We start from the raw sequence: 27,323 nt of genomic DNA, 5'->3' as shown, positions 1-27,323 counted from the left end.
GTTCTTTGGACAGTCTTTTGAAGTCACGAGTTCGGTGACTCCTCCTTCGGTCCGTACTGCGCATGGGCTTCGGCTCCATCCTCAGATTGTTTTTCGCCAGCAGGGAAATGATGGAGCGTAGTAATAACAGTGAGAAACCCATGTGTGTTGTATCTAAATAAGATGCACTGGAACGGATACAGGTAGCCAGGGAGGCGGGTGGGCGTGTACAACTCTGCAGCTCTACATGCCAAGAACAGATGCATACTGGTAAGTAGCATATTCCGTTCGAGGCATATGAGCTGCAGATTGTACACTTAGCATAGATTATATAGCAGTACCCAACCTTAGCGGCGACCACCGGTATCCGTTGCAGCGGTTTGAAAAAGTGTCTTTAGTACAGCCTGGCCCACACTAGCTTGTTGCTTGGAATGCACGTCTACACAGTAATGTTTTGTGAAGGTGTGCGGTGTTGACCATGTGGCTGCTTTGCAGGTGTCATCTAAGGGTATGTTCCCTAGAAAAGCCATAGAAGCCCCTAACTTTCTAGTAGAGTGGGCTTTAGGTGGAACAGATAATGTTCTTTTTGCCTTTTGATAGCAAATTTGTATGCACTTTACAATCCACCTAGCTATCCCTGATTTAGAGATGGGGTTGCCTTTATGTGGTGGAGAGAAGGAAACAAACAATTGTTTAGTCTTCCTGAAAGGCTGCGTTCTCTGTATGTAGTACAGTAAAGCCCTCTTAACATCAAGTGTGTGTAAGGCCCTTTCCGCAACAAATTGAGGTTGCGAGAAAAAGACAGGTAATTCCACCGATTGATTGAGATGGAAGGGGGAAATGACCTTGGGCAGAAACTTCGGATTTGTACGAAGTATGACCTTGCCGTGATGTATTTGTAGGAAGGGTTCCTGTATAGTGAACGCTTGTATTTCACCAACCCTTCTAAGGGAAGTGATAGCTACGAGGAAAGCTGTTTTCCAGGTGAGGAACTGTAGCTCACATTTATGCATTGGTTCGAAGGGTGGACCCATTAGCCGTGTAAGAACTACATTTATATTCCATACAGGGGAAGGTGGTGCCCTGGGAGGAATTACTCGTTTAAGGCCTTCCATAAAGGCTTTAATAGCGGGCACTCTGAACAGTGATAAATGCTGTCTGTTTTGTAGATAAGCAGCAATCGCTGCTAGGTGTAGGCGTATGGATGAATATGCCAGGTTACACCTGTGAAGATAGAGCAGATAGCATATGATGTGCTGTATGGATGCATCCAAAGGGTTGATTGTATTGTTACGGCAGTAAACTACAAATCTCTTCCACTTTGCGGCATAGCATGCTCGAGTGGTAGGACGTCTGGCTTCCTTGATAATGTTCATGCAATCAGGGGGAAGGTTAAGGTACCCAAATTCTAAGATTTCAGGAGCCAGATCGCAAGGTTGAGCTGAGCTGGGTCCGGGTGCCTGATTTCTCCATAGTTCTGAGTTAGGAGGCATGGGGACAGGTGCAGTTTTTGATGTGGTACCACCGAGAGCTGTAGTAGTGTGGTGTACCACGGCTGCCTGGCCCATGTTGGAGCTACCAGAATGAGTGTGAGGGAGTGCTGTTGTAGCTTCCTTACCACTAATGGAATTAGCGGGAGAGGTGGAAAGGCATATGCAAATTTGCCTGACCAGTTCATCCATATCGCATTGTCTTTGGACAATGGGTGTGGGTATCTGGCGGCGAAGCTTGGGCATTTTTTGTTTTCGTGGGTGGCGAAGAGGTCTATCTGAGGATGCCCCCACTCTTGGAAGAATGGGCAAAGAACTTGTGGATGCAGGTCCCATTCGTGTAGTTGTTGCGTTTGTCTGCTGAGCAGATCTGCCATGGTGTTTTGTACGCCTGGAACATGCTGTGCCAGGAGAAAGATGTTTTGAGGAATTGCCCATCTCCATATGCTCTGGGCTAAGCGGGAGAGCTGGGGAGAGTGTGTCCCCCCCTGTTTTTGAATATAATACATTGCAGTCATATTGTCTGTGCGAATGAGGACTGCTTTGGCCGAAATCTGTTTTTGAAAAGATTTTAGGGCTAGAAAGATCGCCAAGAGCTCCAGATGGTTGATGTGGAGCGACTTTTGCTGTGGCGCCCATAGACCTTGCATTGTGAGGTGTAAGAGGTGCGCTCCCCAGCCGGAGAGCGATGCGTCCGCTGTTAGAATCACCTGAGGAACCGGGTCCAGGAACGGCCGCCCTTTGGAAAGGTTTGTGGTGTTCCACCACTGCAGAGAGTGATGGGTGCAGCCGTCCACCAACAGCAGATCCGTCAGCTGTCCCTGGGCCTGGTTCCACTGTCATGCTAGGCACTCTTGGAGTGGACGCATGTGGAGTCTTGCATGGGGCACTATGAAAATGCAAGATGCCATCATCCCTATGAGCTTCATAAACACTCTTGCTGGAAGAGAGTGTTGAGGAAGGAACGTTTGGCGCAAGGCTTGTATGCTTGCGATTCTGGCTGAGTTTGGATAGGCAATAACTTTGGAGGTGTCTATAGTGGCCCCGAGATATTGCTTTGTGTGAGATGGTAGGAGGTGGGACTTTTGGTAGTTCACCGTGAAGCCTAGCTGGTGGAGCAGTTAAATGGTGCTGTTGGTATGATGCACACATTGGTTGTAGGACGTGGCTTTTATGAGCCAGTCGTCTAAGTAAGGGAAGACGTGAATATGTTGACGTCTGAGGTGTGCTGCTACAACTGCTAGGCATTTGGTAAACACCCGTGGTGCGGTGGTGACCCCGAAGGGGAGAACTGTGAACTGGTAATGTTGACCGTCCACCACAAACCTGAGGTACTTCCTGTGAGAAGGGTGTATTGGAATGTGAAAGTATGAGTCTTTCAGATCCAAGGTAGTGAGAAAGTCTCCCTGACAGAGGAGCGGGAGGACTTGTTGCAGGGTGACCATGTGGAAATGGTCTGAATGTATGTACGCATTTAGAGGCCGGAGGTCCAGAATGGGCCTCAGGGTCCCGTCTTTCTTCGGTATTAAGAAATACAGAGAGTAGACCCCTAGATTTTGCTGATTGACGGGGACCTGCTCTATAGCGTGTTTTTGGAGGAGGGAGAGCACCTCCTGTTTGAGCAGTGTGGAATGTTCTTGAGACATTGGACGGTGTCTTGGTGGGATATTGGGTGGGGTAGATGTTAGCTCGAGACAGTACCCTGACCGAATAATTTGGGTCACCCATTTGTCCGATGTTATGGATTCCCATGCGTGGATAAAAGTTTTGTAGTCTGCCCCCGACCGGAGTGGGATGGTCTGGGGGGAGCGGAGGGAAGTCATTGTGCGGGCGGGGTGGCAGAATGGGTGGTGTTAGTTTTGCCCCTGCCCTTATTGTTGTTGCCTCTGCAACCACCCCTTTGGTAGCCCTTTGAAAAGGTATTTTGAGGAGGGGACTTGTAGGAGGTAGAGGCGCTATCGGTGGAGTAGCCTCTGCCTGTGCTACGAAAGGATGAGCGTCGAAAGGAGCGTTTAGGGGTCTGTGATTGTAATGCCCCCATAGACTTTGCTGTGTCTGTGTCCTTTTTCATTTTTTCTAATGCTTCGTCCACCTTTGGCCCGAAGAGAGTTTGTTGGTCGAAGGGGTGATTTAGTATGGACACCTGGACTTCAGGCTTGAACCCTGAGATCCTGAGCCAGGCATGACGACGAAGCAGGACACTAGTATTTATGGCTCTAGAAGCAGTGTCAGCTGCATCGAGGGCACACTTAATGGAGGTGTTAGTAATTAGTTTACCCTCCTGTATCAGGTCATGAGCCTTGCGTTTGTGTTTTTCGGGGAGGTGCTGTATAAGAGCCTCAAGCTCATCGTAGTGTGCTCTGTCATAGCGCGCAAGCAGCGCTTGTGTATTCGCAATGCGCCAGATGTTTGCAGCTTGGGAGGCGGTGCGTTTGCCAGACGCGTCTAGAAGTTTGGATTCCTTATCTGGCGGCGGGGCCTCTCCTGAGGACTGGGAGTTAGCCCGCTTTCTAGCTGTGGACAACTAGGGAATCTAAGGGAGCAGGGCCCTTAATGTATGTAGGGTCTGTGGGTGCCGCCTTATACTTTTTTTCTATTCTAGGGTTCAATACCCTGGCCCTGACAGGGTCTTTGAACACCTCTGCAGCATGCTTGGTGACACCTTTAAGCATGGGCAAGATAGCTGTGGACTTATCCTGAATGTCAAATGTATCCAGTAAGAAGTCGTCTTCCACTGGTTCACTATGCATTTCCACCCCATGGTAGTGTGCTGCTCTCTGCACTAAGTGGTGAAACCCTAAGGAGTCCTCTGGGGGAGACGGCCTGGATGGGTATAGTTCGTCCTGAGGCACATCCGGTATGTCAGGGTTTTGGTAGTCTTCCCATGGGTCTGGGGTCCCCGGTGGAGTGGGGTCCATTGGGGCGTCCGCCGGGTCATAATCTGGATATCCGGATCTGGGGACGGGGTCGGGGAATGATGAGGCAAGGGTGGCGGAGACCTGGGAGGGGGAGGGGGTGGAGGAGGTGGAGGAGGTGGAGGAGGGGGAGGAGGAGGTAGTTGGGAGGGCACTCTGAGAGGAGAAGTAGCAGAGTCCTTCCGCTTGGGCGGTGGAGGAGGAGCCGGTGTGTCAAGACGTCTTTTCTTGACAACTAAAGTCAATAGCCCAGTCTTTGGATCCTTAAATAAAGTCTTTTGCAAAGGGTCTGGTGTAAAGAGGTCCAGTGGCACCGAATCGTCCGCTGGCGCCGATGTTTTCGGAGCCGAGGATTTTGATGGTTTCTCTGCGCCATGCTTTTTTGGAACCTCCGTTTTTTTCGGCGTCGAAGTAGTTTTCGGCGCCGGAGCGTCGGTGCCGAGGGATTTGTGTTTTGTCGGCACCGAGAGTCCAGGCTTCGGCACCGGTGGCTTCGGAGTCGAGCTGGGCGTCACTTTCTTTGGTGCCGGACGGTGTTTTTCGGCACCAGGCGTCTGCTGGCTCGAGCCCGAGCTGCCGTGAGACTTCTGAGGCTTCGACACCGGGCCCGAAGGTGGGGTGATAGAAGCTGTGTGCTTGGTTTTACCCAGGCCTGCAGGCGAGGGTGTAACCGGAGTCTCTTTGGTTTTGGGCGCGGGGGTGGGAGGGGGTACAGTACTCACAACCCGCTGCGGCGGTGTGATGTCCTCCACGTCGGAGTCGTCGGCCTCGGAAGCGCTGACGATGTCTTCCTCCTGCTCGGTGTGTAGTTGCCCCGAAGCTCCGGCGTCGTCTCCGAAGATGTCCAGTGGAGCTGCGGTCGATGAGTGCGCCATGGTGCGTAGAGCTCTTCGATCCCGGATGGTCTTTTTTGATCGAAAAGACTTACAGGCGGGGCAGTCTCTAGCCTCGTGTTCTGGAGAGAGGCAAAGGTTACACACCTGATGGAGGTCGGTGTGGGGAAATTTAGACCCACATTTTGGGCACTTTTTGAACGGAGTCCTTTCCATCGGCGGGGACCGGAGTCGAGGAGGGCCCGAAGGCCGATGCCGATGTGCGGAATGGATAAAAGTGCCGCTTCGAGAGATGAAGATAGATGAAGAAACTCGAAGAACGAGGATTTTCCGTCGAGGCTGGAACCGTAGAAGTTCGAAGCCGGAGCACGAAGTATCACATCCGAGCCCGATGGCGGAAAAAAACAATCTGAGGATGGAGCCGAAGCCCATGCGCAGTACGGACCGAAGGAGGAGTCACCGAACTCGTGACTTCCAAAGACTGTCCAAAGAACAAAAACAAACTGCAAACATCCGGGCCCAACACCAGATGGCGATCTATGCTAAGTGTACAATCTGCAGCTCATATGCCTCGAACAGACTTTTTTGCTTTCTCAATCGGGCTGATTCTGCGAATCTGTACTTTTGTGAATGCAAAACTGGTTGATACTTGTGGGCCACAGAGTATTAATAATGTGTTAGATCTAGCAGCTCATTCCTTGTGATGCCTACACAAACTTCATGCAGTCAAATAGGACCTCAGCGTACACTTGTTTCTGTGGCAGAAAGCCTCTCATGAGGTCAGTCGGACCACATTATACTTATGCCTAAGCCTTCAAGATTTGTACAGGTACTTAGCAAACACAATGAGATGATGGACGGAGCACTGAAACCTTTCGGACACTGACCCCCAGTCACAGATCTGGGTTGAATCCATCATCATTCTTTAGCTTACTTCGCCCCTCCAGTTCAGACCCAGTCATATGCAAATCAGTCTTGACCCTATTCCTCATGGCAACAGTCCAGCCCAAACTGCCAAACCAGGTCGTCCCTGGACCAGAAACAAGCATCCTGGGACCAGTTTCGGGGTAACAACCCTCATCAGCCAAGCTAGCTCGAATCCAGTGGCACACTGAGAAAGGGACCCACGTGCAGACACTCACCCCCAGTCACAGATCTGGGTTGAATCCATCATGGGATCCCCACCACTGATACAGCACCATCTTCCGTCTATTGACACGGACTACGGAGAAGTTTTTGAAGGCAGTCAGTTCGTGGAACAGCAACGGCGGAGATTCCTCTGAAAGTGCTAGGTATACGAGAGTGTAGTCTGCGTACATCTAAACAACATGTGTACCGTCCCCTATACTCATTCCCAAGGGCTGCAGCACTACGCACAGTCTCATGGAAAGTGGCTCCATAGTCAGAGCAAAAAAGCAACGGGGAAAACGGGCACCCCTGTCTGGTGCCGCACTCTATAGACCAGAGCAGTGAGAACCGCCCACTCGTGTAGAGCCTCGCCGTCTGTTCGGTATAAAGCAGCCACATCCATTTCAGGATTTCAGGATTTGCGGGCGAAATCCCATCCTGGCTAGGACCTCAAACATGTAATCAAACAAGGCAATCAAATGCCTTCTCAATGTGGAAGGCCACCAGCGCCCGCCCCACGTGGCATGTCTCACAGAACTGAAGACATGCCTAAGCCACCACAGGTTCATCATGGTGTTCCTCCCTGGGATAAATCTGCATTGCTCCTCATGCAGTAATGTCTTTATCTTGGGGAGAAGCCGGTTTACGAGCATTCTAGCCAGAATCTGTAGGTCTCTATTTAACAAGGAGGGAGGTCTATATGAGGCCATTGCTGTTGGGTTCTTATCTGGCAAGGTACCATCACAATGATAGCTTCACGCATAGTGGCAGCGAGACTGCCGCCAAGCATTGCGTCCAAGTACACTTCCAGGAGGAGGTTCACAAGGATGCCCGCATATGGCTGGTAGAATTCAGGGGGAAATCCATAACTTTCCAGCGTCTTCCCCATGGCTTGGCCTTTAAATGCAACCAGCACTTTTTCTCGTGTGGGCACGGCTTCCAATCCCTCCCTGTCCGCCGCGGTGAGTGTCGGTAGATGGAAGGTCTACTAGACAGCCCTCGTTACCCCACACTTGGTGTTCGGCGGTCTTGTGTAGAGAGTCGCCAGGTATGCAGATAGTTCCCTATTGACATATGCCTGCGTCACCACACCAGCTTTATAAGGGCTGAAATCAGTGAGTGTGGGCTTCTCGTTTTAGAAGCCACTCCAGTATTCGGCCCGACCTCTCCCCCTCCGCATGCAGCCTCGGTCTATAGTCACATATAGTATGTTTATGGAGGGCGTCCCACATCAGTGATCTATCTTCATAACACTAGGAAAAGTTCCGATATGGGCCTTTCAGACTCATTTATTGTAGTTCTGCCTGACTGGCTTCTTTCTGCTTCAGTTCGACGTCAGATATTTCTTAATACCATAGTATTCGACATACATTCACCCCTCACCACTGCCTTCAGCGCCTCCCACTCATTTGCCGGTTTCTGCGTTGATCCCCAATTATGCCCCTGGTAGTCCTCCAGTGTCTCTCTAATAACTGTTTGGAAGGGTTGATCCTTTGGTGTCCCTGAAGGCAGTCGCCAAAAGTAGGGTCCTGTGTCCTCTCTGCATCCCCTCTGCATCCCACTTATGTTACCAACAGTTGTGCATGATCAGAAAGGAATCTATTTAAATACTGTGCCACTTGCACCTGGAGGCCCAAGAGGTCAGCCACTAAGACGTGGTCCAACCTGCTATATGTGTTGTGGGTGGGTGAGTGAGTGAGTGAGTGACAAGAGTATTGCACACAGGTGGGATATAGCATGCGCCATATGTCTATGCAACCCAGTTTAGCCATTACTTCAGTCAATGCTGATCTCATCCCTGGTTTAGTGCCCTGTCAAGGGAGACTCCTGTCCAAATTTCGAAATAGTGCTCAATTATAGTCACCTCCACAAATGAGTTGGACATCTATGTATCGGAGTAATAGATCCAGCAGATCCCAATAGAACAACCTGTTGTCTGTGTTGGGCGCACAGGAGTTCAAGAAACATCCCTCCTTGTCATCCAGCAGACCGTACAGGAGCACATAGCAGCCCTGTACATCCGCATGTAGATAGGATGCTGAAAAAGTGCACCAGGGATCAGCCATAGGAGCAATCCCCTTTGCACAAAAGGGATAAGTCGACCAGTACATCTGCCCCTCCATTTTTTCTTTAGCTTGCGTGCCGCCTTCTCTTCAGCAAGATGCGTCTCCTGCCGCATGGCAACAAGTTTACCATGTCTGCAGAGATAAATCTGTGCCCTATAGTCTTGTGTATGCATTGAGGCCCCTTACATTCCTGGTTGCTACACATAGCACTTCCACTGTGTCATTAGCCATTGTATGGTGGTAACTGGATCGCCACTCGCCTCTCCCCGCCTGTGTGTCAGTGATCCCCTATGCACCCTCTGGCGGGTACCTTTCAGGCTGCATTTATCCCCTACCCTCCCAATGCCTCCCCCTAGGTAAACAACCAATATAAATGTGAACTGGTGCTTCCCCATCATACCCCCAAACATGGGGACACTAGAACAGTAGTGTGGCAACTACCATGCGGCCCAACAGGGACTGACTAACTAACGACTTTTCAAACAATTAGCCGTTACGTGACCTCCGCATCAGGCCATGCAGGTGCCAGCCCAATCGCAGAGGCCAGTCACCTCCCACATCCCTACCTAGATCCTGGTAGCCACCCCATCTCTTCATGACCGATGTACTTGCTGCCTCCCACTGTCAGTTGACATTTATCAGGTTTTTGCCCCCTCATACTGCTCTGAGGTTGCATGCAGAGTCCCATAGCAGATGTCCCCCTTCAACTCCCCCCCTTCCAGTCTTCCAGGTGTCGGCATTGTGTGACTTACCCGTTAGCAAATCTCAGTCTTCTCTCAGTACATCAAGGTCACACCCGCACTCTGGCTATTTGGAGCTCCAGGGTGTCTGCCTCAGTCCTGTCCTCATTCGTCGTAGCATCCTTAGCAATCAGCTCTGGCTCCATCTTGGCTGGCAGTGCCAGCTTGCCATCCGGCTGCATCTCCACTTATGAGGCTGAGCGTTCTGTCATCATGCCTCATCTGCACCTCTCCTCCAAACCAGATGGGAATCGCCTGCTCCCGGAGCCTCCCTCCCGGTTTGCCCCCAGCTCCGTTCAGTCATGTGGACCAGTGCTATTGATGCAGTCCCACACTTCCTCAGGGCCTTCAAAGAATTGTGTACATCCATCATGTAGTACTCGCAGAATACAGCAGATGTTTAGTTGCCTCAGTTTTCGCTTGACCGCCTAAAAGGACTTTTGTTCCTGTTCCACTCTCCTAGAATAGTCAGGGAAAATACTTGTCTTCAAAATGGAACTCCCCCTGTGTCCGGGCCCATTTCTGGATAGCGTCCCTGTAATTTAGGATTTGAGCAATCATGGCTCTGGTCTGCTGGTGGAGGGCCATGGCGCCAGGGTTTGGTGGGCTCTCTCAATGATAAACAGCAAGGATAGTTTTTCCAGTCGAAGTAGGGCCTGGAGCCAACCTTCCAATAAATGTTCCGGCATCACTCTCTCCACACCCTCCGGGAAGCCCACAAGCCTAAGATTACATCTTCTTGCCCTGCCTTCTGCATCCTTCATGTAGGCATCCAGATATGTGGTTTTGTCTGTGAGGGTGTGCACCGTCGTTCTGAGCTCTTCCAGTTCTCTGGTGATCCCCTTCACATCCATTCTCATTCACCTTTCGAAGGTCCGCTCTAAGTAAATTCACATCCATTGCGACCGCATCCATTTTCTGTTCCAGAGTCTGTTTGAGTTCCACAATGGCTGCCAGTATGTGGCCATTTGAAGCATCAGTTTGTATCTGGGTTGTGAAAAACATCGCCACGGTCCGGCGGCACCGGGGTCCCCCATGTACCTGTCCATTTTGTTTGCTGAGAGGCACCTGGGGCTCTGTCATGGCCCATTGTCTGTGTCGATCCCTAGGTCAGGGGACTATCCATCCCCCAGTGGCACCCAGGTCCCAGCGACAGCTTCGGAGTGTGCAGCAGGAGGGAAGAGCTTTCTTCTGCCAGCTGGTTGCCCACTGCAATGCTTCAACTGGGCTCAGGTCCTACTCAACTGCTTCCCAGAGCCAAAAGTGTCCTGGAGCGCAAGTGCCGCCAATATCGCCTTTGCTCATTATCCAAGGTCTCCAACAGTCTCACTTCCCCAGCCTCACTGTGAGGCTCATGATGCTTGTAGTCTATAGGGACTTTGCCGCGATGCCTTCTGCACAGGTTGCTTCATCCCTGTTAGGATTCTGCACCGGGTGGGGGAACCCTCAGCCACCTCCAGGCTGCCAAGACTCAACCGCCAGGCACACTCTTTCCTCGACTAGGTCTTCTGCCGCTCAGCTTGGGTGCTGCAGGCCCAAGCAAGCCTATGTCTCATCACCGCCCTTGCCAGGCCACACTGCAGGCTTCAGGAATGGGGGCTAGCTCCCTCCTCTATGTACAGCTCTTCACCTCTTAGGCACGTGGGGGCCCACATGCACCATCACTTCTCTCCTCCGTGGATTACCTGGACTCAGGTGTGCCCCATGGTCCCCAGCCGGGCAGCCACTGCTGGTCAACTCCCCACGCCAGGCCCTCTTTTTCGCTGCTTGTGGCCTCGGGTAACCTCCGCCAATCACCAGAGGGGGACTTGCCCTGGTGCAGGAGTTCTCAGGGGCTTCAAGGAGGCTGTCACCTCTTGGGGATTGAACGCGCCAACTCTCCATTATCCAACTGCCACACACAGACATTGTATCGGACAAAGGGAGGGTCAGGGGAGCCCCCACTCCCTTCTCAATCCGGCCCCAGGTTGCGGCCAGATATTAGCTGGTTGGGGCATCTGCTGTCTGCGGGGCCCAAACGCCGCCTATCACACCAAGGGTTAGACCAATGCTGTTCGCAGCAATGTGTTGGAAGACACCCTGAGACACATCTGGGTGTTGCTGGCATTTTGGATCCGCTAGGCATCGCCGGCTGAGCTTGTCTGCCATGACGTTTAAAACTCACGTGCTGGTGTGCAATCAGAGAAATACCCTGAAGATTCAGCCAGGTCAAGAGGCGTAGGCCCTGTGGACACATAGCTCAGGACCCCACCACACCCTGCTTGTTGTAATACAACATGGCAGTGTTGTTGTCCTTAAAGGACCTGAACCAGTCTCCCCTTGAAGGGCAGCAGTAAGGCTTTCAACAGCAAGAGAATGGCCCGGAACTCCAGCCAATTGATGTGGAAGCGGGTCCCCACTCGAGACTAGAGTCCTCTGATCTCCACCTCTCCAGTTTGTCTCCCCAACTCAGTAGTTATGTGTTCGTCACCACTGTCTTTTCTGGGTGGGGTAGGGCGAAGGTTTGGCCACTGGTCAAATTGCAGTCAAACAGCCACCAGGGCCCACTAGGTTTTAGATTCCACTGCAGAGCCAGCATATGCCAGTAGGCTAAGAAGCCTCAGAGCTATCACTGGGAATCAGAACAGATACTGAGGCATTAGGATCAAAGATGGAATGTCCTTGATTTATTGATCTGGAGGAAAGGGCCGAACTGCACAATATCCAGGATAGCTCACATGAAAGGGAGCCTCTGTGAAGGAATTAAATGTGACTTTGGCACATTGATTGTGAACCCCAGCGATATAAGGAGGTTGGCTGTCATCTAAAGGTGGTCTACGACTGACTGTAGTGAGACCGCCTGCAGAAGCCAGTCACTGAGATAGGGAAAGACTGGTACTCCTAACCTCAGAGTGTACGGTGCGACCACTAGCCTCACCTTTGCGACCACCTGAGGGGTGTTGGTCAGGCCAAAATGGAGCACAGCAAACTAAAAATGCTCATTGCCCACCTTGAACAGCAGGTAGCATCTGTGGGCCTGCAGGGTGGGGTTATGGAAGTAGGCGTCCTCCGCACCATCCAGTCTCCTGGGTCCAGGGCTGATAGAACTTGTGCCAGTCTGAGTATCTTGAATTTGTCCTTCTGAGGAAAGAAATTGAGGGGTCAAAAGACTAAAATAGGATACAGGGAAATTCGACACAGGGACATAGCAGGAGAAGCACACCTTTCCGATCTCTATGGCTCCATTGTTCAAAAGGTGAATGAACTTCCTGTAGCAAAATAGACAAATGGTCCTCCAAAAGCCTTTCTGATGAGGGTGGAAGATGCAGTGAGATGGGAAAGAATGGCAGGGCATAGCCTTGTTGTACTATTAGCAGGACACTCATGTCGGATGTAACTGTGTGCCACCCTTGGAGAAAATGAACGATCCGCTTCCCATTTGGAGGCGAGGGGGGCAGTTAATAGCAAACTAAAGCATCTTGGAGTCTGCTGGCTGAGGACTTTGAGCTTCATGTCCTTGAAGGCTAAAATGTTGCCTGCTGGATCCCCTACCTCGACCTCCAAAAGACTGGAATGTCTGTTATTGGGGTGGCGGGCCTTGATGCTGTTTGTAGGTAAAGCTCCTAGCAATGCCTTGAAAGGGGTAAAATGTTTCGGGATACCGGTCTTGAAGGTGTGGAAAAACGTAGGGAGGGGGGGGGGGGGGCTAAGACTGCCTTCTTTCCTAAGAGGAAAGATCTCTCAAAAGGTATATCCAGGACTGCTTCCTAAATATCACTCGAGAAGCCTGTGGATCACTCCCTGGTATGGTGTCGGAGCACCATGCTAGTATAGACTGCTCTGCCTAAGCAGTCTGCTAGGTTCAAAACTGACTGGATGACATACTTGGCCACATCCTGGCCATCACAAATGTTCTACAACAAATTAGACTGCTGGTAAGATTTCAGTGACTGAGTCCCATATTGTGTGGGAGTACCTGCCCAGCAAACAGCTGATGTTGACTGATCTAAAAGCGAGACTAGCTGAAACAAATACACGGTCTGAAAAGGGGAGGAGGGAGGGAGAGTAGGAAAAAAAATTGTGGTTAACACTTACCGGAGGCCTGTGCTACCAGGCTCTAAGGAGGAGGCTATTGCTTCAGGAAGGCAGGGTCATCCATAGTGGTTAAGTTGTAACCAAGTGTAAATTGTCTGTTTACGGAGAGAAAAGAGCAGGATTTGGTTCAAGTGCCGATGATGGTATCGGACGGAGGCTCGTTGAGCAGCAGCAGGGGTTTAGAGGAGGATTGCGGGGGGAGGTTGTTGGTTTTTAACTCAACAGAAGGCAATTTTAGATCTAAGATTTTGGTTGCCAGTCGAATGAAAGGGTGAATGAAGCAGACTCTTCTGTGGAAAGGCCACTGGGTGAGATCAACACCATGTCAGGGGAAGTGTCTAGCCCACTGAACTCTTATAGGTACATTTAAAAACTATCATCATATTGAGGGGCATCATATTTTGAGGGGCAAATTCATTCCCACCATCATCCCCAAAAGCTGGCTGGGTCTGGTCAGAGTTTGATTCAAACAGTCGTCAGAGACATGGAGGGTGACTTCTTGGCAAAAGTGTGGTCTTATCAGTCAGAATTTATGACTGAACTTGAGCATGGCTTTGGCTGAGGTTGAGATAGAAGCAGCCTGGAGTCACGCCGAACTATGGGACTGACTAAGTGCTAGTGTGGCAGAACGAGCATGGAACATAGTGTTGGGAGTAGAGTCTGCGCTGGAGTCAGAGCTGAACCAGAAATGGCTTCAGGAGGCACAGCCGGTGACGAGGGTGGACTCACCAGCGGGAGCAGACTGTAGGTCCCTGCAAATCCATGTGGCAGAAAGCGCACCAGTGGGAGTTGGTAGAGTGCTGAAGATGCGAAGCAAGGTCGCCTTAAATACCTTAATCTGTTGTGGCATCACCAATGGACCCAGGAATTCAACGTGCATCAGAATAAGCTGTGAAATTGTCTCCTCAGTAGAAGACAGGAAATAGATTGCGGGACAACTTGACGTTCTCGCAACTTCTTAAACTTTCGATCGTGAAGCTGGGATGAGGCCCGCTTGGACTTCTTACACTTATTATTTGATTTGGACTTACCTGAAGACTTTGACTACCACAACATGACCACCCCAAGAGCAGGAACAGGTCCATGTCCTTGACTTCAAGTGGGACCTGGATTTCCTTCAGTAATTAGCGACATGCAGCTTGGCTTTGCATTCCCAGATCACCTTTGGGTTTATCAGGGCACACTTCATGCACAATGTGGCCCGAACCAGGACTCCAGAGACACATCTTGTAGGGATCTGTCACAGAAATGTGTTTGCCTTTTGTACAAGGATTAAACCTTGCAGTTTTAGGAGGGGACATGTTCCCTTGCACACAGGAAGGAAAATGCTACTTACCCGGTATGCATCTGTTCTTGGCATATAGAGCTATAGAGTCATATGCTGTGCATAGATCGCTATCTAGTGTTGGGTCACGATGTTTGCACTTTGTTTTTCTTCGAAGAGGTCTTCCCAGTCACGAGGTAGGTGACTCTTTATTTCGGTGACAGTGCACATGGGCATCGACTCCACTCTTAGATTGGTTTCCCGCAGAGGGTGATAATGGAGTTAGTAAGAGTATTAAAAGGAGATGTCCATGAATGCATGTATCCAAGTAAGAGATTACTGCAACAGGTATAGGTACCGTGGAGGCAGGTGGGCGCATATGACTCTACAGCTCGATATGCGAAGAACAGATGCATACTGCTTAAGTAGCATTTTCCGTTCGAGGCATATGAGCTGTAGATCATATGCTGTGCATAGACTATATAGCAGTTATCTCCTAAAGCGGTGGCTAACCTGTATCTGTTGCAATGGTCTGAAATAGTGTACGTAAAACTGCCTGGCCCACTCTAGCTTGTTGTCTTGCTAACACAAATACACAATAGTGTTTTGTGAATGTGTGAGGTGTAGACCATTTTGCAGCTTTGCATATGTCATCCATGGGTATATTTCCTAAGAATGCCATAGAAGCCCCCAGTTTGCGTGTAGGTGTGTGCTCTAGGAGGAACTGTTAACGTTTGTTTTGCTTTTGCATTGCATATTTGAATGCACTTGACTATCCACATTGCAATACCTGATTTTGATATGGGATTGCCTTTATGTGGTTGAACAAAAGCGATTAAAAGTTGATTTGTGTTACAGAAAGGTTTTGTTCTTTTTATTTAATAAAGCAATGCTCTCTTCACATCTAATGTGTGTAGGGCACGTTCTGCCACTGAATCTGGTTCAGGGAAGATCACAGGTAACTCAACAGATTGGTTGATATGAAAAGCAGAAATGACTTTAGGAAGGAATTTAGGATTAGTCCGAAGAACCACTTTTATTTTGGTGCATTTGTAAAAAGGGTTCTTCTATAGTTAATGCCTGAAGCTCACCCACTCTGAGTGATGTGATAGCAACGAGGAAAGCGACTTTCCATGTGAGAAATTGTATTTCACATTTGTGCAGTGGCTCAAAGGGTGGACCCATTAGTCTTGTGAGAACAATGTTGAGATTTCACACTGGAGCAGGTGGATGTTTCGGTGGAATGACTCGAGTCCCTCTATAAAGGCTTTGATAACAGGCACTCTAAGAAGAGATAGATGCTGTCTATTCTGGAGGTAGGCAGCTATTGCAGCCAGATGTAAGCGTATCGACGAGTACGCTAAATTCGAGCGTTGTAGATGTAACAAATAACATATAATGTTTTGTACAGAAGCATCAAGTGGGTTAATGTGGTTATTACAGTATATCACAAACCGCTTCAACTTTGCTGCATAGCAGGCTCTTGTGGTAGGATGTCTCTCCTCTTTAATAATATTCATGCAGTCTGGCGGTAGATCAAGATAGCCAAACTCTAAGACTTCAGGAGCCAGATCGCCAGATTGAGTTGACTGGGGTCTGGATATCTTATGTCTCCATGGCTCTGTGTGAAGATATTAGGTGTAAGACGTAGTTTTTGGTGAGGAACTACTGAGAGTTCCAATGGGGTTGTGAACCAAGTTTGACGTGCTCATGTGGGAACAACTAGGATTAGTGTCGGGGACGCTTGTTTGAGTTTTCGAAACCACTCATGGAATGAGTGGGAGAGGCAGGAAAGGCGTAAGCAAATATCCCTGACCAATTCATCCATAGTGCATTGCCTTTGGACAATGGGTGTGGATATCTGGACGTGAAGTTTGGTCATTTTGCATTTAGATCTGTGGTGAACAGGTCTATGTGTGGGAATCCCAACATTTGAAAGAATGGGAGGAGAACTTGAGGGTGTATTTCCCATTCGTGGACGGCTGAGCAAATCTGCCATCTGATTGGGAAGAGGAGTTGGCCTAATGGCTAGGGTGGGCGACCTCGAATCTGGGGAACTGGGTTCGAGTCTCGGCAATGACGCTGAACATCCTGTGATTCTGGGCAAATCACTTAATCTCCCCGTGCCTAACAAAAATGAATATGTCCTCATGTAATGCAACTGGTGCTATGTAAAGCACTCCGATACCCAATTCGGGACAAGTTTGCGCTATATAAAACTCTGTAACATCAAAAAAATTGTTTACTCCTGGAAGGTGTTCTGTTAGGAGATCTATTTGGTGATCGATGACCCATTTCCAGATGGTCTGTGCTAGCTGTGACAACTGGAGAGAGTGTGTCCCTCCCTGTTTTTGTATGTAGTACATGGCGGTCATGTTGTCTGTACGAATTAGGACAGTCTTTCGTACTAACTGAACTTGAAATGCTTTCAGCGCCAGAAAAATTGCTAGCAGCTCTAGATGATTTATATGAAACTGTTTCTGCTGCAAGCTCCAAATGCCCTGAATTGTGTGGGTTTGGAGATGCGCTCCCAACCGGTCAGTGATGCGTCTGCTGTCAGTACTATCTGTGGAACTGGGTTGCTGAAGGGCCGCCCTTTTAAACAGTTGTGTGTTCCACCACTGCAGAGAGCGATGGGTGCAGCCATCTACCAACACTAGATCTGATAACTGACCGTGAGCTTGGTTCCACTGATGTGCTAAGCATTCCTGTAGTGGACGCATTTGAAGTCTTGCATAGGGGACTATAAAAATGCAAGACGCATCATTCCCAGTAACTGCATGAACACTCGAGCTGGTAAGGAATGTTGAAGCTGAAAATGAGACATGAGGGTGTGTATATTCCGAACTCTGGCTGGAGTAGGGTATGCTAGAGCTTTTTCTGTTTTTATAGTAGCTCCTATATATGCTTGAGACGTGGATGGTTGGAGATGGGATTTGGACAGATTTACTGTGAATCCTAGCTCGTGGAGCAATTGTACAGTTTTTTGTTTGTGGCGTAGACAGCTGTTGCGCGAGCTGGCCTTTATGAGCCAGTCGTCCAAGTATGGGAAGACAGGACTATGTTTCCTTCTTAGATGGGCTGCAACTACTGCCAAGCATTTTGTGAAAACCCTGGGTGCGCTTGTTACTCCGAATGGGAGTACTTTGAATTGATAGTGCACTGTCTGCGAGTACCATCAAAAGGCATGTCCATGAGGGAACCCTGAATATCCCCTGAAAACCCCGTGGACCGCAGCCAGGTGTGGCGACGCAGGGCCACTGTCGTGGAGATCGCCCTACCCAAAGAGTCCGGGGTGTCCAGCCCACACCAGATGGCGAACTTTGCGGCGTCTTTCCCCTTCGCAACAGCTTGGGAAAGTACAGCCCAAACCTCCTCCGGACACTGGGGCAGTGTCTGCACCACCGTGTCCCACACAGCGTGAGAGTAGCGACCCAAGAGGCATGCGGTGTTGACTGACTGCAGCCCCAAGCTGGCAGAGGAAAACAACTTCTTGCCAAACTGCTCCAGCTTCTTTGATTCCTTATCTGGCGGGCGGTAGGGAATGCGCTTTGGATGACCAGGCTCTCCGGAGTTGGATGGTTTGTTAAAAAGGCAGGATCACCCGGTGCCGGGCGATAACGTCTAGCCACGTTCTTATCCTCAAGAACCCCTGTGGCTGGTCTAGACCAGGTGCCCATCAAAACATTGGTTAAGGCCTCATTGAACGGAAGCAGAGGCTCCATAGAACTTGCCGCCGGCTGAAGAACTTCAGAGAGGAGGTTGGTTTTGAGAGTGACAGTAGGCAGATCAAGGTCAAGGGCCTCAGCTGCTCTACGGAGCACCACAGTATATGTGGCGCCCTCCTCCATAACAGCAGGAGGAGACAGAAACCAGTCTCAGAGGAGAGGTCAAGGCCACCTGCATCCTCAGATTCCTCCGCCCACTCCTGTTCAGACTCGCACTGCCGTGCAAGAGAGTCCTCAGACCCTTCCCAGTCGTCCCCCTCCTTCACCGCCCGAGGCACAGGCTGCTGCGGTGGGGGAGGGACAGGGGAATACAAATGGTCCAACGGCGCCGGTCCAACGGCGCCGATCCGACTCCATGTCCCAATTAGGGTCCCAACCCGGAGCAAAATTGTCCGGAAACACGGGCGGGGGTGGGACGAATGGGACCCATTGCGGCGCCGGGAACGGAGCCGTGGGAGGCGCCGGAGCCGCCAGCGGAGGACCGGCGGTGCCGGGGCCGGAGCCACCGGCAGAGGACCTTGCGGTGCCAGAGCCGCCGGCGGCGCTGGTGGCGGAGCTGGCAGCAAGCAAGGGCCCTCAACTGGGTCCGTGGGGCACGAAGGCGCGCTGGCGGGAGCCCGAGACCTGAAAAGGCGGTCCATGGTGACAAGACGTTCTTGCACCTGGACCGGAGTCACCGACGGACCCAGATAAGGTGGGTAGGCCGCGGGACTCTCAGGCTCCAACGGAGCCGCAGGGGAAGTACCCTTGGCCCCCTCGTCCGGAGACCGACGGGGGGGACGTCTGAGAGCGCAAACGCTTCTTCGACTTTTTCTTGTGACGTCTCTTACCCGATTCAGAGTGTGAAGACTTAGACCCCGAGGAGCGATGATGATGATGATGGCTCCACGGTCGGTCCCTCGAGCTTTCGGGACCGCTCCCGCACAGCCTTCGGAGCCATGGCCAGACAGTCAGAACATGACCAGGAGTCATGGTCGCGCTCCAGACAGTAGAGACAGACGCCATAGGGGTCAAGACTCAAGAAGTAGAGACAAAAGTCTCAAAAAAGTTAGTCAAAAAGTGACTAGGGTACGTGCTCTAACCGGATCTGAGCTTGCTGGCGCGGAAAAAGAAAGAAAAAGAAAGAACTGACGTCAGAGCACATGGGTGGTGCCTAAGTAGTCTCTGTGATGTCATCTCGGCACTCACGACGCCAGTGACGGACACGGAGCCGCACAACGCCACCTACCGACGAGCAGGGGTACTGCTGACAAAAAACTTTCCGGATCCAGTCTGACGCCTGGGGATATTCTAAGGTAAGGAATCTATCACTGACATGTCTCTTTCAGATCTTAAAAGCAGACACACTCCAAATGGAATCTATGACACGTTTATCCTACACTGGTCGGCAGGAAAAGGATCAGTGATCAAGGAGGCAGATTTTTGATGCAGGCAAACATGTTTTATGCTGACATGCAAAATAGGTTCAGCACTATTTAAAGAGAGTCCATAATATTTAAAGGATTTTCCAAGAAGTCGCTTTGATTTTCTTAATCAGTCTTCTCTTTATTACATCATATCACAGGTATGTAGTATCACAATCTTGATAGCAAAAGAAAGCCATAGCCGACGCGTTTCGTCTCCTACAAGGAAACTTCTTCAGGGCAAAAAAAGAATTATTGCATAGAATTACATCAGTTAAAGGAAACGTTATGTGGAGACCTTCAATAAATGAGGGACAATACCCAATTGATATGTGTATCTCTGAGTGTGGTACCAGAAGCACTCGTAAAATAATTAAATGTAGGGGCGAAAGCTGCTTAAAGTCTTCCGCTAGACTCAGTACCAGAGCGGCATAGTAACCCGTACTCTTTTCGTGGTGGTCTCATATGTTTTATGCTGACATAGGACAATATGCTATAGAATTGTCCTCCTTTTCTTATTATGCAGAATAATATATTAAGACTGCATGAAAGGTGCACACATGCATAAAAGTGTTCAATAAACTATCAGCGTTGAACTACGACACAGGAATGAGGATAGGCAGTGATACTGGTGTTTGAAATACCTTCGAACTAAGGTGATCTATTTTGTCAGCCACCTTGCTGACCGCCATACGAATCTCGGTGTTATGCTGTCGAGCCTCAGTCATAAGGAAGGATGTGACATCACCAGATGCTGAAAGAGAAAACATTAGCTTACAATAAACGAAGACACCAACAATGTAGCAAATTAAACACTTTACACAAGGAAATTACAGCAAATGTACAACAGGGCAATAAAATAACCCAGAAGTAAACACATTCCCAGCAGCAGAACCAATAATGTCATTCTCAAAGCCAGTAGTTCGGACTCCCAGATGTTTACCCTTCTTTGAATTCCATTTGGTAATCTAGGTATAATATGTCTGAATAATCTAAATGAATCCAACACACAAATATAAACAAATAGTTCAAGATATGATATGCAGAGCAGTCACAATCCTTTGAATATTGAGGCACAAACAATATATTTCAAATGTAGCTGCAACCTAAGTTCATACAATATGTTTAGGTTTATTAATATTCTGAGAGAGAAAACTTCTAACACTGGGAGTTAATGTGTTCAGTTATTCAGGATAAAAGAAGTAACTTCCAATTCCCCAGCCCCAATCTTGACTAATTGTCTTGCTGACTATGGGCCCGATTTAGAGTTGGGCAGATGGATTACTCCGTCACAAACGTGGAGGATATGTTATCCACTTTTTTTTTTACAAGTGCACACAATATAATGCAATTGTTATAAGATGGAAAGGAGTATGAGATATCCACCACATTTGTGACGGAGTAACCCAGTGTCCAAACTCGAAATTAGGCAATATGCAGTCTCTCTGAATTATTTAGGATGATTATCAGCCATCTCAGTTTCAGTTACAACATTAGGACTAGCAGGCGGTATGGCAGGATTGAGAGTGCATTGGAAGGGCTTCCTAAGAAAGATGCATGCATCTTGGTAAAACTTGAGGCCGGAGTTCTCAATCAAATTTCTTAGCGGACTCATACACATTGAAAATAGAGGGAACAGTATTGTCGGCCTAAAAACCAACCAGCAACAACTGGGGAATCATTTAAGTACTTTCCCCCCACTGGTGTAACAGGCTGTCCATTAACAGTCGCCCATTTCCATCCGATTATGCTTGTAAGGCTTTAAAAGAACTCTGGGAGCACCCTATGACAAACAGCTTTAATGACCGCTGATCCATATGGGCAGTAGCGGAGATACAACCAGTGTATGTGGTCAAAAGATGATGCTTTTCAACAAAATTAGAGAAGACTAAGCTCAGTGACAATTTTCCAGACTATACTTTGTGTTATCAGAAATATCGCTCCCAACAGCTCATCAATCAAAACTTGATAATGAGGAGTGGATGATAGTATCCAGAATATCAACTCTAGCACCACTGGGCAACTCACTATTTATATCTTATACAATTCTTAAATGTTATTTTGCATCTGCATCTATAACATATGCTTGTATCCTTGTATATTTGTACCTTTAATGTACTCCTTTGCTGTAATATGTTCATATATCCCTAGAGATAAACTTGATATATAGAGCTACTTTATACAGGCATTGACCAATGACATAGGTGCATATGACAGGTGCAGGAACCTTCTAGTTAATGTAAGAATATCCGCAAACTCAAGATAATACTTTAGTGCTTCTTTGTTTGGGTGGCTGCCCATGTGTTTTGGTAATTTAACAGAGTATTTATCAAGGAGTTTACCTTGTTACGTGTGTACATTAAACTATACACCATATAAAACTCCAAAAACGTAATAGCCTAAACAAGCTGTGCTATCCATATTAAAGGACTTCATTTCTCAGACCATATTGTAGTCTTACAAAGACACCTACATTGAGTCTTGTGGGCTGCTAGCAGTATGAGAGGTAAACATTCAATTAAGTCAATTTGCCTCTGAAAGAGCAAGTGTCAAAGACACACTAGAGGAGGCTTAACAATAAAAATAAAATAAATGAATTGAGAAAATCTGAAAATATCCCTACTAAACAATAAATAGCATGACATCTTTTATGAATATATTGAAGATGGACACATACTGAGTTGAGTACTCCAATTAGAAGTGTTACAAATGGTGTGCCATGCTCCACAGTACCACATGTGCCACAACTTATCCACACAATAAATCAAAAATGGGATATAATCATGTTCCTTCTAACCATGGAGTGGGTCTTTGGGCAAGACAAGCTATGTGGAATGGCTCACATATAATTTGCTACAGCACTGTGTACTCGGAGCATGCAAAAGCTGCATTAGATGTATCAGGAAGGTTTTAAACACATTATGGGCCTACCTTGGAACTGTGGAGCTGGTGGTAGTTGTGATGGGTACATGTGTCCCATAGGCTGGAGCTGGGTTGTGGTAGCAGCACCTGGTTGGTAGGCATAGGCCATTCCGGTGTATGGCTAGAAAAAATAAAAATTTCGTTCAGTTTTGTAATCCTAAAACATGTTTATGCAATTAAGTTACAGTCTTGGTTTGTGGTGTTAGGCCAGTGAAATATACACAAGCTCCCTTCAACTTTAACATTTTCAAATTTCCATATACTTACACTATTAAGACCAACCTTGGAAAAGGCCAGGGAGTGGGAAAGCTGTAGTTCAAGAGGTGTATGTAAATAGGAGAGCCCAGATCTTGAGAGTGAAAAATGTACACCAGGTAATAATTAAATTAGTCCAATAGACACAAAATTCCCCATCATACCTGAAACGCTGGTGCACTTCCTGGAATTGTTGGCTGTGACTGGAGTGTTGCAACTTGTAGTAGAGCAGCAGAAGACGACTGGAGCCCAGATACCGGAGGCTGGGAGACTAGAAAAAAGATCACAAAGTCAATTTATTAACAGCTTTGGGTTTACAGTACAATTAATCTATAGTGGAAAGTCTCCAGAAAGGTGTATATCAAATATTGTATGCATCATCTGTCCAGTGGAAGGCACAAAAACACTCCTTGCATACTGACTGCTACAAAAATAATTGTTGCTTTACTTTAGGTCTATGCCTACCTGTGCCAGCACATTGAGCCTGTAGAAAGACCCAGTGGGAGATGGTCACTGTTCAGAGGCGAAAGCAGAAAGCAGTAAAAGCGGTCCTTGGATGATGTTTGGCAACAGTAGCCCTGCCTACCATCTTTCAGGGACATGCTCATGAGTCACCTTGCTGGCTGCTGGGAATGAATGCTGCTCTTAGAAAAACAGTAGTTCCAGAGCATCTCTCAAATGAACAACCATTAGAGGGTGACAGTAAGGGGACTGTTCAGTTTTTGTCACAGTTATTTATTTTTATGTTTTTAAAGAATTGTGCAACCCCCGTAGTCCCTATTGTGTGGACTAAGAGTTATCTCATTAGGTCAGACTGAAGAGATGGGCACTGTAGAAGACTCTGAGCCAGCAAAGAGGTCACTGATAAACACCAGATCTGCCTCTAAAAATGCACATCATTTAGCAGACCTGCTCGATGGTGACAGTTTTCCACTGTCTGCGGTAAGTGAGACTTGGTTTCCTGATCATCCTCAGATAATTTTGAACAATATACTCCTACCTACCCAGGTCTTAATAAAAGCTGTGTGGACAAGAAAGGGGGAACTGTTGCATGTTTTCATTCTAATCACTTAACCTGAAACTTCATAAATATCCCTACTCATCTCCAGAACATTTAATCACTGAATGTTTTACATGTTCTGGTTTTTCTTGCATTGCATCAATGATACAGACTACCATAGTATAATTGATATAACTGTATACACATTTGTAATCATTAAGTAAGCACACAGGTATTCATGGTTATTTTAATATCAGAGTTGACAAAAAAAGTATATCACTTACTGAATTTTAAGATTTATTATACACATTAATTTTTAGTAACTGGATGGAGGACCCAACTCATGCAGCAGGTCATTCTCTTGACTTCCTTTCAAATTTTAACTGTAATCTACTCTGCCTGCCTGGCCTGCATTGATCAAATTTCCGTTTTCTATGTTAAAGTTATATCAAGTGAAGTCCCATAATACGGACACGGAATATTGATTTAAGAGATAATCTGTTTTATTGCACAATATCAATGGTAAATGCAAACAAACATTAGACATATAGGCCGCCACTCAAACAAATACTACTTATAGAATACATAATCTATGATTTACCAGGGAGCAGCAACAACCAATAGATTTGCCGTTGATTTGAAAGATGCTGGTTTAAACTGAAATTAGAGGGTGACATAACACTTTGCAAAACACATTTGCCTTACCTAAAAAAAAAAAAAAGCAGAGGTGAACAGATATTCAAAATATGATGATGTGGCATTCTGTTGAAATCTGGAATAATTTAAAGTGTACAAGGAACGAACCCTGCTTCCTGTGATATTCCATCCTGTCTTATTAGCCTGAAATTTTGTAAGAATTTACTTTCTTTTTCCAACAAAAGACTATAAATCGTAGTGATAAAATCTCACTAGTTAAACACATACTACTTTCCGAGTTGATTGACAGAACTGCTGTCAACTTCACTCAGAGTTTTGAAAATCTGATCTGATTCTATGGTATGAGTAGTATCCCAACTAAAAATGGAGGGGGCTTGAGTCAATATTTTTTCTGTTTTTTTTATGAAGATCATGGACTTCCTAACAACAGGCACTGGTAGATTAGTCAATGTCTTTCTGCAGTGCAGGTCCCAAAACTCAAAGTGCCATTGTGACTCCACTGCTACAAAAACCTACTCTGGGTTTGACAGGGTCGTGAGCTACAGGCCAGTGCCTACTCTCCCGATCATGGGGAAAATTACAGAAGCAATAGCAGTGGAACCTCTCCCAATGATATGCCCTCTCACTATTAATATTTAACATCTAATAATAATAATGTGATTTATAAAGCACATGGCTACTCTTTGGAGTGTCCCAGTGCTAGGGTGCTGACCCATTCGGCGAGCAGTTACCAAGTCTGATGGAAAAGCTCGCTCGAAGCCAAAAAGCCAGGTCTTTAGCTTCTTTCTGAATAGGAGTTTGGATGGGGCTTGTCGAATTTCCACAGGCAAGTATTCCATGCTTTAAGAGCTAGGAAACCAAGAGAGCTGCTTCCTGCGCTGAACCTTTTGAATTCCAAGATGATGGCCTGTTTAACAACAGCAGATCTCGCAGTTTCCAGTGGGAACATAGGGTTTCATCATGAGCTTAAAGCAATAACAGAGTACTTTAAAAATAACGTTATGCCTTATTGGAAGCCAATGTAGTTTCCGCAGCACAGATCTCAGAGAGGCCCGCCTAGGGAGTTTCAACAGTGCCTGAGCCGCAGCGTTCGGGAACCTTTGTAATGTATTAAGACAGGCCTGAGACACACCCAGGTATAGAATTTTACAATGGTCCAGCCTGGATATCACCTGCGCTTGGATCACAGTTTTCTGGAAGGTCTCTGGTAGAAGATGGAGGACTTTCTTCAGTGATCTCAGTATCCTGAAACACTTCCCAGCAAGGGCTGTGAACTGAGCATCAAAGATAGCTTAGCATCAAACCAGATACCTAGGTTTTTAACCTTGTCCTTAATTAAGGGAAGATGACCTCGGTCATCGGGCCACCAGGCATTGGACCAGATGTTAATGTGCTTGCCTAGCACCATTACCTCAGTCTTCCCTACATTAAGTTTCAGACAGTTCAAGTCCATCCATTTCACTGCCGGAATAGACATTAACAAAGGGAGGAGGCGACAATGTTGCTGTTCTTCAACAGGGTGATGACAATTTATGTGTCACTGGCATATGAGATAATAGAAAACCTGTGTCACTTAATAACCGCCACCAAAGGGCGGACATACCCATTGAAGGGAAGTGGGCTGAATGAGGAGTCCTGAGGGACTACTTGCTGCAGGGGGCGCACTGTAGACTTAAAAGGTGTCTGAGAAACCTGTAAAGTGTGTACTGAGAGGAACGAGGACAGCCAGTGCAACACATTGCTCCCGGTTCCACAGTTCCAAAGCCTCTGAGCAGAATATTGTGCAACACCATATCAAAGATGGCACGAAGTGGCAACATCAAGATGGCTGTGTATCCCCCTAATTCATAATCCTACGAGCTGATTCAGAAGCAAGCAGCATGGAAGAATTGTTGCTATGTAAGGGGCAACAGCCAGATTCCCGTGCTTATTAGCATCTAGGTAACCGGACAACTGCCTTTTCACATGCTTCTCTGTAATTTAAAAAAATAAAGGTAACAATCATATGGGCCGGTAATTTCCTGTTTGGAAGGATCGAGTAGTGTTTTTCATAAGAAGAGGTACCACCATAGCATGCTTCCATTGCAGCCGGAGACAGATTAATGAATTAACATAAAACCAGAATGATGGTTTCACATCCCTGCTACAAGATGGCAGGAGAAAGGAGGTCAGCTGGGGTCCATGATTTAACAATGGAGCAAAGATATGAGAGTTCCTCAATTTGGATGGGGCAGAAGTGATGAAGATTAACACCTTCGCCTTTTGGGTCAAACCATGTCTCCAGTTGTGGATGGTTTCTAGCTTCAGAAGAAAAAGAAGCATACATATTTCCCACCTTTTCAGGAAAGGAGAAGACCAGAGAATCACAGCTCTCAACCGAAGGAGATGAGGAGGGTGCAACAGCCGTTAAAGATGTAAGGGATTTAATGCTCTGAAATAAAGCATGAGAGGAATTCTTTGAGGCAGATATTTCCTAAGAATAGTACTCTCGGCGTCACGGATTGATTTTCATGGCTGTCTCAGCTACATTGATCATAGGATTTACGCGAAAGACACTCAAGCTTCTTGTATTCCTTTTTAAGAACCAGGAGTTCTGTGGAAAACCATGCAGGTGACTGTTTACTTTTATGGACAGCTAGTGTTATGATGGGAGGAATCTGGTTTAATGCACCCCTGAGCCAATCATCAAATTGCCTGCTGGCTTTGTCGACACAGTTATCAAAGGTCGGATAAGTGTTGACTAGGACCCAATTGAGCTGTTCAAGAGTTGCTTTCAACCATCTACATGACCATATAGAGGAGGGTGAGAATGGGGGGGGGGCAGAATTCCCTGATGTCCTAGTGCAGGATATCCTAAGTGGAATCACAA

At 47.6% G+C, this 27,323-nt stretch overlaps 1 protein-coding gene across 3 annotated transcripts in view; it reads right to left on the bottom strand.

The window, feature by feature from the left end:
• Nucleotides 1-27,323, bottom strand: part of FKBP15 (FKBP prolyl isomerase family member 15) — a 371,570-nt gene that overhangs the window by 193,001 nt on the left and 151,246 nt on the right. For all 3 annotated transcript variants that reach the window (XM_085610375.1, XM_085610359.1, XM_085610368.1), the window contains exons 14-16: nt 22,962-23,068; nt 22,552-22,663; nt 20,265-20,374 (exon numbers count right to left, since the gene is read on the bottom strand). In XM_085610375.1, the coding sequence (XP_085466501.1) occupies nt 20,265-20,374; nt 22,552-22,663; nt 22,962-23,068 (329 nt within the window). The remainder of the gene's footprint in view (nt 1-20,264; nt 20,375-22,551; nt 22,664-22,961; nt 23,069-27,323) is intronic.

The sequence above is a fragment of the Triturus cristatus genome, chromosome 1_2 (genome assembly GCF_964204655.1).
Source record: "Triturus cristatus chromosome 1_2, aTriCri1.1, whole genome shotgun sequence".
NCBI classification, from domain to species: domain Eukaryota; kingdom Metazoa; phylum Chordata; class Amphibia; order Caudata; family Salamandridae; genus Triturus; species Triturus cristatus.
This window is presented reverse-complemented; position numbering and strand designations above follow the sequence as displayed.